The 12437-nt window shown below is 47.2% G+C and overlaps 1 protein-coding gene across 1 annotated transcript; it reads right to left on the reverse strand.

Annotated features, from left to right (window-relative positions):
* Positions 1-5976: 5976 nt before the first annotated feature.
* Positions 5977-9207, reverse strand: LOC128071372 (40S ribosomal protein S17). Its single transcript, XM_052664258.1, has 5 exons — positions 9179-9207; positions 8740-8891; positions 8145-8250; positions 7378-7443; positions 5977-6103 (listed from the first exon to the last, which is right to left on the reverse strand). Exons 1-5 carry the CDS (start codon positions 9179-9181, stop codon positions 6023-6025), a joined length of 408 nt encoding a protein of 135 aa, XP_052520218.1. The 5' UTR covers positions 9182-9207; the 3' UTR covers positions 5977-6022.
* Between the last annotated feature and the right edge of the window lie 3230 nt (positions 9208-12437).

Genomic DNA, 12437 nt, shown 5'->3' on the forward strand with positions numbered 1-12437 from the left:
CGGTGTCAGGATGATTCCACCTCATTACATTTATTGAGCACTCTGTTTCTATGATCACTACATCAGCTCCACCTCAAAACATCAGGCATTAGATTCTGGAGGGTGGGGATCCCTGTTTTAAAGCACTTAGAAATGTGAAAACCGTTTTTAGTTCACGGCTTATTCACACATGGGCAGCTGAGCAGTTTGCGGACCCCTGCAGTTGAAAAAGAGAAAACGAGCTTTACCCACCTTCCTCACAACTGAATCTGGCTGTTTGCTCTCTCCAGCGTCTAATGAGGAAAAGCGGCAATCTCAAGTAAAAAGAAAGTTAAAACTCCTGAAACTATCAATAAAATTATCAAACATCGGACAAGTTTAATTTAGAAACCAAATGTAACATTTAAAATGATTCAGAGTAACAGGGAGTTTTCCTACTTGTGAGAGAAAAACTGCAATTACATACCAATAAAACTGAAAATCTTAATGACATAGGCAATACACAGAATATGAGTTCATATATTCACGGAGATAGGATATACCTCTATGAATTTTGCCGCTCAGACACCGTCTCAACAGCAGTGAGTCAGCCAAGTAGGGGAAGGACATTGGCAGAGCTCCCATGCTTCAGCCAGAGGAGCTCCTCTTACCACTGTTTTCTTTTTTTAACTTAAAAAAAATTTTTTTTGATTTTTACAAATGTTGCTATACAACGCCAATCAGGCTATGATTATATATACGTCCCCTCCCGCCCATCCCCAACCTGGGTTCTGATACAGATTCTAGGGAGAGGCTCTGTATCTCTCACTGTCTTAGAGCTATTTTACAGCTCTCTAAGGTGTAGATGCCTGACAATGCAAATAACTCTTACCTATAGACAAATGTAAGTAAATTCTGTTGGCTAGAGGTTTTTAGCTGACTTCCCTCTGGTGGAAGAAGTTGGTCTTGTGTCCATTTATAAATTCCCTTCCTCCAAATTTGTCCCTGACTTCTCCTTTCAACTGACTGTAACATCGGTTTTTTAAAAATTAGGTTTTTAAAAAATACTTACCAAGTTCATTTTATATCTGTGTGACAGTCATTTCACTTTGTTGAAAATTGTACTTTAACAAAACTAAGGACAATATGGGCTCCCTGGAGGCTCCGCGGTAAAGAATCAGCCTGCAATTCAGGGGCCGCAGGAGACATGGGTTCCATCCCTGGGTGGGTAAGATCTCCTGGAGGAGGGCATGGCAACCCACACCAGTATTCTTGCCTGGAGAATCCCCATGGACAGAGGAGCCTGGAGGGCTATAGTCCATGGGGTCAAACAGAGTCCAACACGACTGAGCGACTTAGCACAGCCCAGAAGGACAATATAGGGAAAAAAAAGAAGAAAATTACCTTCAAAACGTTCCTGGGACTCTTTGAAATCTTGAAGCAGCAGAGTCGGTGACACAAAAGGCAGAAGTCTATCATATTTCAGCCATATGCCAACAGACATCATCAGACGCAAACAACACAGGAGAGACGCTAGTCCGGCGGCGTCCAGCCCAGCTGGGATGCAACTGCCCGCGAGCACACTTAGCACCACGGGCACCTCGAGCGGACACACCTGGGCCGCGCCCCTCGCCCCACCATGCCTGAAGCCACGCAAATCTCCGGCTGGGGGCAGCGCCTCACCACCTGCTTTTAACAAGTTCCACGCGAGGTTCTAATGAGCCCAGGGCTGATTTTACAGATGCAAGAACTAAGGCCTAGGAGAAACTCCTTAACGCAGATGGAGAATAAAACCGCTTCTCTGTGCCGCCCCAACCGGCTCCCTGCTCCTCCCCAACCCTTCCCATCCCTCATCTCACTCATCTGGAGGCCTTAGAGGCGACCCAGCCGGGCAGGCGTGGGTCAGCGAAGGCACTGCCTCCTAGTGAGGGAGCGCGGCAAACATCACAGGACACAGCCTTGTACTTTTTCTTACCCACTGGTCATTTTAAACTAGCTCTAGTTTCTCTCCCATACAGAAACCTAAAGAGGGAAGGCTTCTTTACACAGAGCCGTATTTAGAAGGCACAGTTACTTGCTGAGAATGCCCAACTCCACACCAAGAAATGGAAAGAAATGTTCTTGGTGAAGAGAAGAGAAAGCTCCTTCCCTACTGTACAATACTAATAAATGTAAGGTAATCGTGGAGGTAAAATAGCAATAGATGCTAAAACCAGTGAGTGAAAAGTTGAAGAACAGGGTATTTAGCCACAAAATTCAAAACACCTTCTTACAACTTAACAGCGGAGAGACTTGAGAGATACACCTTAATCCAAGCCCTCGAAGCAGACATCACTAAAACTGTGACATATTCTGAGTCTCTCAGTATGATGCATCGGGCACACAGTATCACTTCTGTGGTACAGATCTGCCTTGACTTAGGATGGGGTTATGTTGCAAATAAACCCATAGTAAATTGAAAATACGCTAAGTCAAAAGTACATTTAATTCACAACTTACTGAACATCATAAATCTTCCTGCCCACGCGGGAGAAGCAGGAGATGCTGGTTCAGTCTCTGGGTAGGGAAGATCTGGAGAAGGGAATGGCAACCCACTCCACTATTCTTGCCTGGAAAATCCCATAGACAGAGGAGCCTGGCAGGCTGTGGGGCTGCAGAGTCAGACATGGCTGAATATCCCTACCTGAGGCTGTTTTTAACAAACTAACACATTAACCTACAGTTGAGCCAAATCAACTAAGACCAAGTCCACTTTATAATAAAGCACTGGCTCTCTCTCATATGTGCAAGATCAAGCCAATCGCTCCCGAAGGAAATCAACCATGAATAGTCACTAGGACTGTTGCTGAAGCTCCAATGCTTTGACCACCCGATACAGAAAAGCCTACTCATTGGAAAAGACCCCGATGCTAGGAAAGACTGAAGGCAAAAGGAGAGGGCGTCAGAGGATGAGACGGTCAGAGGTAGAATAAGCGACTCAATAGACATGAGTTTGAGCAAACTCTGGGAGGCAGCGGGGAACAGAGGAGCCTGGTGTGCTGCAGTCCATGGGCTCGCAGTCAGACTTGAATTTGTGACTGAAAGTCTCATGTACTGAACACTGTACTGAAACAGAATGCGTAACCACAGAATAGTGAAGAGTGTTTGTTGCTTTGAGATCACATAGGCTGACTGGGAGCTGCGGCCCACTGCCACTGCCCAGTCATGAGTTAAACCACCATCCTAACCTGTAAAAAGAAAAAAACTGTTATCTAAAGTAGTTTCTACTAATGCCTGTCACTTCCACACCATAAGATTTTCAAAAAATCTTAAACCACCTGTATTTCTAAAATTAAGGAAAAAAAAACCTAAATTAAATCTAAGTTTAAGACATCAAACTGAAATCGAAGGACATTCTACAAGGAGTCAGCCAACACTTTTCAAAAATACCATGAAAGACATGCAAAGAAAAGAACATGGAAAGTAGATATAGTGATTCTGAGTTGGATCCTCAACCAGGAAAACTGGAAGGAATTACTGGGAAAACTGGCAAGATTTTACACTGGACTATGGATTAAAGCAGAAAAGCAAAAGGCAAAGGAGAAAAGGATACCCATCTGAATGCAGTTCCAAAGAATAGCATGGTGAGATAAGAAAGCCTTCCTTGGTGATCAATGCAAAGAAAGAGAGGAAAACAATAGACTGGGAAAGACCTGCGATCTCTTCAAGAAAATTAGAGGTACCAAGGGAACATTTCATGCAAAGATGGGCACAATAAAGGACAGAAATGGTATGGACCTAACAGAAGCAGAAGATATAAAGAAGAGGTGGGAAGAATACTTGGAAGAACTATACAAAAAAGATCTTCATGACCCAGATAACCACAATACGATGGTGTGATCACTCACCTAGAGCCAGACATCCTGGAGTCTGAAGTCAAGTGGGTCTTAGGAAGCATCACTACAAACAAAGCTACTGGAGGTGATGGAATTCCAGCTGAGTTATTTCAAGTCCTAAAAGATGATGCTGCACTCAATATGCAATTTGATCTCTGGTTCCTCTACCTTTTCTAAATCCATCTTGAACATCTGGAAGTTCTCAGTTCATGTACTGTTGAAGCCTCACTTGGAGAATTTTGAGCCTTTGCTACCGTGTGAGATGAATGCAGTTAAAGTGCTGCACTCAGTACCCCAGCAAATTTGGAAAATGCAGCAGTGGCCACAGGACTGGAAAAGATCAGTTTTCATTCCAATCCCAAAGAAAGGCAATGCCAAAGAATGCTCAAACTACCACACAATTGAACTCATCTGGACATGGAACAACAGACTGTTTCAAAATTGGGAAAGGAGTACGTCAAGGCTGTACATTGTCACCCTGCTTATTTAACTTGTATGTAGAGTACATCATGTGAAAACACCCAGCTGGATGAAGCACTAGCTGGAATCAAGATTGCTGGGAGAAATATCAATAACCTCAGATATGCAGATACCACCACCCTTATGGCAGAAAGTGAAAAGGAACTGAGGAACTTCCTGATGAAAGCAAAAGAGAGTGAAAAAGCTGGCTTAAAACTCAACACTCAAAAAACTAAGATCATGGCATCCAGTCCCATCACTTCATGGCAAATAGACGGGGAAACAGTGACATACGTTATTTCCTTGGGCTCCAAAATCACTGCAGATGGTGACTGCAGCCATGAAGATGCTTGCTCCTTTGAAGCTATGACCAACCTAGACAGCCTATTAAAAAGCAGAGACAAAGGTTTGTCTAGTCAAAGCTATGGTTTTTACAGCAGTCATGTATGGATGTAAGAGTTGGACTATAAAGCTGAGCGCCAAAGAATTGCTTTTGAACTGCGGGGTTCAAGACTCTTGAGAGTCCCTTGGACTGCAAGATCAAACCAGTCTATCCTAAAGGAAACCAGTCCTGAATATTCACTGGAAGGACGGATGCTGAAGCTCCAATACTTTGGCCATCTGATGCAAAGAAATGATTCACTGGAAAACATCCTAATGCTGGGAAAGACTGAAGGCAAAGGGATGACAGAGGATGAGATGATTGGATGGCATCACCGACTCAATGGACATGAGTTTGAACAGGATCTGGGAGTTGGTGATGGAGAAGCCTGGCATGCTGCAGTCCATGGGGTCAGACACAACTGAGCAATTTAACTGATGGGTTAGGTAGCAGTATCATATCCATGTGGATTTCCTGATTACGATCATTCATTTATAGCTGTTAAAAGAATGTCCTTGTTCTTAGGAAACTGACAAGATATTTTGAACAAAATGGTACATCTGTTTAACAATTCCAATGGATCAGAAAAAAGATGTGTATATGAAGACAGTATATAAAACAATTGGGAGAAAATGTGAACTAAGAGGTCTGGAAAGAGTTAAAGTTCTTTATGCTATATTCTTGCAACATTTCAAGTTAGAAATTAGATCAGGTGTTATGACTTTATTTACAGTAGACGTTTTCAGGATGTTTCCCAGGATCAAAGTGCTCCAACTGCTCCTCCAGCTACTTGTGAAAAAGCACCAGCCCAACCTAGCACTCTCCACCACACAGTTGGACCCACTGCCTCAGCAAGATCCCTAAGCTCAGAACCATCTCCCAAGATGCACCTAGCAAACTCTGCCTCCCTTAACCTGACACATCCCATGGTCTCACTGATCCTTCCACACACACAGCCATTCACACTTCATTCTATCTCCCATCCCCAGAAAACCCAACCCTCATACATGTGGGGAACATTACCTTTTCAAGACAAGAAGGTTCACTAACCCGAACTGCATGTACCCAGGAGAGGCTGAGCTCAAACACACAGGACACATGGGGTAAAGAGGGAAAAGCATCTCCTGACTTTTGCCCGAAGCCAGAGTGCGCATGCAGGACCTGCCAGGACCAGGCCTTCTCAGGCATCCACTGTCTGTATGGGCGCTGCCCACAGGTGCTCTGCAGGACACGCCTCCCGTGAGAAAGAATTCCTGTCCTTAGTTCCACCGGGACCCAACCCCACAGATGACACAGGCAAGGTTGTTGTCCGAGGTTTATTGAAAATATTACAGCACAGCAGAAAGACTCAAACGGCTCCACGTGGTGTTTTGAAGTTCATCCCAACTGTAGGCTGAGTGACCTGCAAGTTGGACAGACTGCCAAAGTCCTGTAATGATAAAAATGGGCTTAGTGTGGCTGTTCTGGCAAGATCTGTGTCCAGCGTCCCAGTACCACCATTAGGCTATGCTTCACCAACTCCTCCAGCTTGAGTCAGACTGCTGGGACCCTGCAGAAAAGTGACAGCTTTCTTCCCACCCCAGACCAGTAAACTCACAAGGGGGTGGACTCCATCTGAAGGATCCTCCACCCCAACAGTCACAAGGCAGCTGTCCTGTGCATTCTAAGACTTTTAACGGCATCCTCAGCCTTTACCCACAAGTCTGCTTGTACCCCCAGCTGGGATCTCCAAATATCCCCTGGGTGCAAAATCTGTCCCTTTAAGAATACTGCTCTAAGGCTAACACAGTGCCCCTTCACTTTCAGGACCAATCTCAGATAGGATGCATCACTCATGCAGTCAGCATTTGTGAAGGCCCAGGAAGATGAGTGGTGGGACAAGGGCAGGGCCTGCCTCAGAGCTGGCTCAGTCTAAGAGCAGTGAAACCAAGGTCCTGCCACATAACCAGAAATTAATTCCTCATTTCATGCTCAAAGATCAATTTTACCGTTGAAAATAAAAAGCTACATTCCAGGATAGTGGTTATTTCAGGAGAAAATAATCTGTAACAGGCTTTAGCTGTACTGGTGATGTTTTTCTGAAGCTGGGTGGTAGGTATATAGAATTTCATGCTATTATTTAAATGTCTCATCATCATAAAAAAGGGAAAAATAAAGTTGCTCGAAATCAACTGCCCCCTGGACTTTGAAGCTCATGCTTTCACCAAAATGCACAAGTACTAAGATAAATCACAGAAGAGACACTTATCAGTGTGCTGAAGACAGCTGAACCACTCAAGTAGTGCCCTGTCAGCACCAGAAATGAAACCAGAGCTCATGTGAGTGGCTAGCATGTGGACACAGAAGAGCAAGAAGAGCAATGGTCACTAGACCTGGGAGTTATCGTCGCATGCACAGCAAACTCAACCTTTAGCAACCAGCTAAACCCCCTCTGGAGGTAGTCTAGCTTAGTGGTTAGAAGTGTGGATGGAGTCCCACCTCTGCCACCCACTAACCTGAAATTACCGCTCCAACATCTATAAAACGTAGACAGGAGGTACCTCATGGGATACAGTGAGGAAAACAACATATAGAAAATGTGGAGACTATCTGATATATTTTAAAGATTCAACAAGTGTTACCCTGTGGTATTACAGACAGCAGAGAGCTACTGATAGTTGGTGACCAGGGAAACCCTACTTCAGAAATTCAGCGAACACTTACCAACAGCTTCAGCATTTCCTTAGTGTCAGGATCTACTTCAATGATTTCCTGATCCAGGGCTGAGACCTAGGAGAAACAAGGCCGGCCCCAAATAGTAATGAGTTAGAGAATCTCTCACCTTCCCTGCCTTTTCTCCAATATTCTTAAATGAGGAAGAAAAATTGGGGGAGGGGTGAAGCATAGAGGGGATACAATAGGCTCCCACAAATTCAGTATTTAAAAAACCTTAAGACTGGGTTTATAGCAACACTCCAAGAATATTATGCCAAAGCAAAAAAAAAAAAATCAAGCCAGAAGACATGGTAGGTCACCAGTCATGCAAGGTTCTCGTGAACAGAACTTACACGGTCCTAACAGGGTGGAACACAACATATAGGCAGGTATTCACAGATTACAGGCACCTACAGCGGCTTATGGGCTTCCCTGGTGGCTAAGATGGTAAAGGATCCCCCTGCAATGTGGGAGGCCTAGGTTCCACTCCTGGGTCGGGAAGATCCCCTGTGGAAGTGTATGGCAACCCACCCCACTATTCTTGCCTGGAGAATCCCACGGACAGAGGAGCGTGGCGGGCTACAGCCCAAGGGGTCGCAAAGAGTCGGAGGCGACTGAGCCACAAGCACAGCTCAGCTGCTTAAGAGGGGGGGGGGCGGTCTATGGATATGCAGCTGAGGTCCCCCTGGAAACCAAGTACCTGAAACGGTTCTCAGGGACCTCCTTCTATCTTTCAAGATGAACCAGAGGTCCAGAGTAAGACCCAGAAAATTTACCTCAGGCACGTAATTGTCTCTCCTCTCTCTCTCCTCCTCCTGCAGCTTGATGGAGATACCTCTCACAGGGCCTCTTTGAATCCGCTTCATCAGATGTGTGACGTAGCTACAAAGCGCCCAAGAACACACATTGGTCCCCACGGTACACAGCACCTCTGGATGTGCACGTAGGAGTTTCAGCTCTTTCCCGGCAGTGAGAAGGGAGAGTCGTCATCATCTTGGGAATCCTCTACATACACAGAACCTCTACACGCAGCTCCGCTTATCCAGGCATGGCTCTCCTCTGTATTCACGTTCGTTTGTAAAACCACCAAATACTCCAACAAACTTTCGCGATCCCTTCCAACCCTCATCTGCTTTCCTTCGAGTTCCAATTTACGCAATACCGCAAAAGATCAAGCAGGTCTTTAAATATTCTCTTCCAGAGATCAACTGGGGCTAACTTCGTCCAAGCGCCATTGCCAGTCAAACAGCCAAGCATCAATGCAACGTGAACACAAGACAACTTCACCAAAAAACCCCACAGATGCACAGCTCCCAGGACCCACCCGCGGGGCCACGGAGGCCCTGGAAACCGAACGCAGACCCGACTCACCCTGCGATCTTATTGCGAAGCTTCTTGCTGGGAATAATGGCGATTTCCTCGCACACCCGCTTGTTGGTGTGGAAATCATTGCCCAGGCGCGTGTAGTACTTCTCAATGATGACCCGGGCCGCTTTCTTTACGGTTTTGGTGCGAACGCGGCCCTGCGGGTGGAGAAAATAGGGTCACTCGCGAGCCAGGACCACCCCGCTCCAGCAAACAGCGCGGCGTCACACCCTGACCCGAGCTGGGTTCGTGGGCTGGGGCTGAGCCCGGTACAGTAAAGGCCCGGCCGGGCAGCGGTGGAGCGAGGGGTCAACGCGGAAACCAGCAACCTACGGAGGCTTCAGCCTCACAGGGCAGTGCGCGCCTCCTTACGGGCTGGGAGCTGAGGGAAACGGCGGATGGAAGACGATTCTGGCGGGCACCAACTTGGAGCCAAAACACCTACCATGTTGGCGGGTTCTTGGTAAAAGAGGAAACAGGAAGTACAAGAGAGACCTATAAAGCGCAGGCCAGAAAGCCGCTTCCGCCTAGCCTGGGACGCGCTGAGCCTCCTCCAGCGCTCCACAGCGACCCCTAGCGGGGCGGAGGCAAAATAGAACGGAAATGTGGACGGCCCGTCTGCGTCCAGCGGGCAGAACGAGCCATTGATCCGCCCCCTGCTGGGCAAGGCTCTGCCGCTCCGCCCCGCCTATGGTCCTTAGGCTGGTGTCTGAAAGCCTTCCACAGTGGTTTCTACTGCTTCTACATCGGTCCTGAGTATTCTGGAGAAGGAAACGGCAACCCACTCCGGTATTTTTGCCTGGAGAATCCCATGGACGGAGAAGCCTAGTAGGTTACAGTCCACGGGGTCGCAAAGAGTCGGTCACGACTGAGCGACTTGACCTCACCTCACCTGAGTATTCATTGGAAGGACTGACGCTGAAACTCCAATACTTTCTTGGCCACCTGATGCGAAGAGCTGACTCATTGGAAAAGACCCTGATGCTGGGAAAGATTGCAGGCGGGAGAAGAAAGGGACGACAGAGGATGAGATGGTTGGATAGCATCGCTGACTTGATGGACATGAGTTTGAGTACGCTCCGGGAGTTGGTGATGGACAGCGAGGCCTGGAGTGCTGCAGTCCACGGAGTCGCTGAGTCGGACACGATTGAGCGACTGAACTCTACAGTGGTTGGATCGCCCAAGAGGTTGGAGAGGTGCATCTCTTCCACACATGCCAGGGGCGGTGTGTGTGTGTTGGGGGCGTAGCGGGGGGGGAGCGGGGAACGGCGACAGCGCGTGGAAGCATGGAAAAGTGAGAAGGTAGGGGATGGCCTCGCGCACTAGGTCCCCACCAGGTCAGCCTTGCAGCCTGGTGGCGACACAAGCACAACTGGGAAATGATTATCTCACTTCCAAAGCTTTGCTCAAATGTCACCTTATCAAAGGGGCTTTTCCTCCAATTTATATATTAAAAGTAGCACTGTTATCCTTTTATCATTTTTTTTCAGCACTTCAGTTCAGTCACTCAGTCATGTCCAACTCTTTGTGACCCCATGAACCACAGCACGCCAGGCCTCCCTGTCCATCACCAACTGCCAGAATCTACCCAAACCCATGTTCATTGAGTTGGTGATGCCATCCAACCATCTCATCCTGTCATCCCCTTCTCCTCCTGCCATCCCCTTCTCCTCCTGCCCTCAATCTTTTCCAGCATCAGGGTACTTTCAAGTGAGTCAGCTCTTCGCATCAGGTGGCCAAAGTATTGGAGTTTCAGCTTCAACATCAGTCCTTCCAGTGAACACCCAGGACTGACCTCCTTTAGGATGGACTGGTTGGATCTCCTTGCAGTCCAAGGGACTCTGGAGTCTTCTCCATCACCACGGTTCAAAAGCATCAATTCTTCTGCGTTCAGCTTTCTTTATAGTCCAACTCTCACATCCACACATGACTACTGGAAAAACCATAGCCTTGACTAGATGGATGTTTGTTGGCAAAGTAATGTCCATATGCTGTCTAGGTTGGTCATAACTTTCCTTCCAAGGAGTAAACATATTTTAATTTTATGGCTGCAATCACCATCTGCAGTAATATTGGAGCCCCTCAAAATAGTCACTATTTCCCCATCTATTTGCCATGAAATGATGGGACTGGATGCCATGATCTTAGTTTTCTGAATGTTGAGCCAACTTTTGCACTCTCCTCTTTCACTTTCATCAAGAGGCTCTTTAGTTCCTCTTCACTTTCTGCCATAAGGGTGGTGTCATCTGCATATCTGAGGTTACTGATATTTCTCCTGGCAATCTTGATTACAGCTTGTGTTTCTTCCAGCCCAGCATGTCTCATGATGTACTCTGCATAGAAGTTAAATAAGCAGGATGACAATATACAGCTTTGACGTGCTCCTTTTCCTACTTGGAACCAGTCTGTTGTTCCATGTCCAGTTCTAACTGTTGCTTCCTGACCTGCATAGAGGTTTCACAAGAGGCAGGTCAGGTGGTCTGGTATTCCCATCTCCTTCAGGATTTTTCAGTTTATTGTGATCCACACAAAGGCTTTGGCATAGTCAATAAAGCAGAAATAGCTGTTTTTCTGAAACCTCCTTGCTCTTTCGATGATCCAGCACTGCTATCCTTTTAATGTTGCTCTAGCATTTCTTAGCACGTGTCACGGTGACTTGTCTCAGCTTTCTAAGCTAGGGATGAATTCTGTGACAGCTGTGTTTTGCATTGAACAGTGCCTAGAACAAAGTTCGTTCTCAAATATTTACCTGTTGGGCCCAGTTCACCTGTAGTGCCTCCAACTGAGGCACCTTCTCCAACCACCACTGCTGTCTTCAGAGTTTCTGTCTTACCCATCCTCAAACCTAGTCCTTCTGAAGCCAACAGCACTGCCTACTAACTACGCTGGTGCCACAACAGCCTCAGGAGTACTGCTCCTTCTCTCCACCTCTGCTGAAGTGGGTTCCAGGCCCTCACCTGACTTAAGGGCTGGGCTGCCCAGGTTGGAGGAGGTCAGGGGCATCAGGCTGTGTGCCTTATCCCTCAACACCTGGACAGTCCAGTCAGTCCCTCTAAACTGACTGGGAATGGAAGGCTGAAGGAGGAAGCTTGTGCCCTGAAAGCAGCATGTGGACCAGAATGAGATTAACGGGGAGAAGAGATGACTGAACAGGACAGGACACCAGAAGGGCGGTCAGGGCCCCTGCTCCGAGAGGGCTGCAGGAGTTTACCAGCAAACTTCAGATTAGGCTGCAGCCAGCCACGCCTTGGCTGACAGGACTCCCCACCCACGACGACAGTGAGTTCTTGCATCTCTTCATGGAAGGGATGCTTCGGCACACAGAGCTCCCTCCACCAATGACTAAAATGGAATCTTCCAGAAATTGCTCCAGCAGCTGGGCTCAGGCATGACCTACCTGAAAAAATCATCAGTAGACCAGGATTAATAAATCCTGGAAGCCTGTGAGGTAATAGTCCAGGTGATAGTCCCAAAGAATAGCAAAAATTTACTCCCGTTCAGTGAAGAACTGGGTCAGCATAGATGACTCCGATAGATAGGAAGCCTCCCAAGAAGAAAGCTCTGAGGCGTAGAGGAGGAGCTGAGAACAAGTGGCCTGTGCCGACCCCCAAGGAACTAGCCTCTGGTCCCTCCAAGGTGGGTCTAGGATGATGAGAAGAGGAGCCCCCTGCCTGCTGCCTGCTAAGTCACTCAGCCGTGTTCTA

This window comes from Budorcas taxicolor, unplaced genomic scaffold, assembly GCF_023091745.1.
Source record: "Budorcas taxicolor isolate Tak-1 unplaced genomic scaffold, Takin1.1 scaffold401, whole genome shotgun sequence".
NCBI lineage: Eukaryota > Metazoa > Chordata > Mammalia > Artiodactyla > Bovidae > Budorcas > Budorcas taxicolor.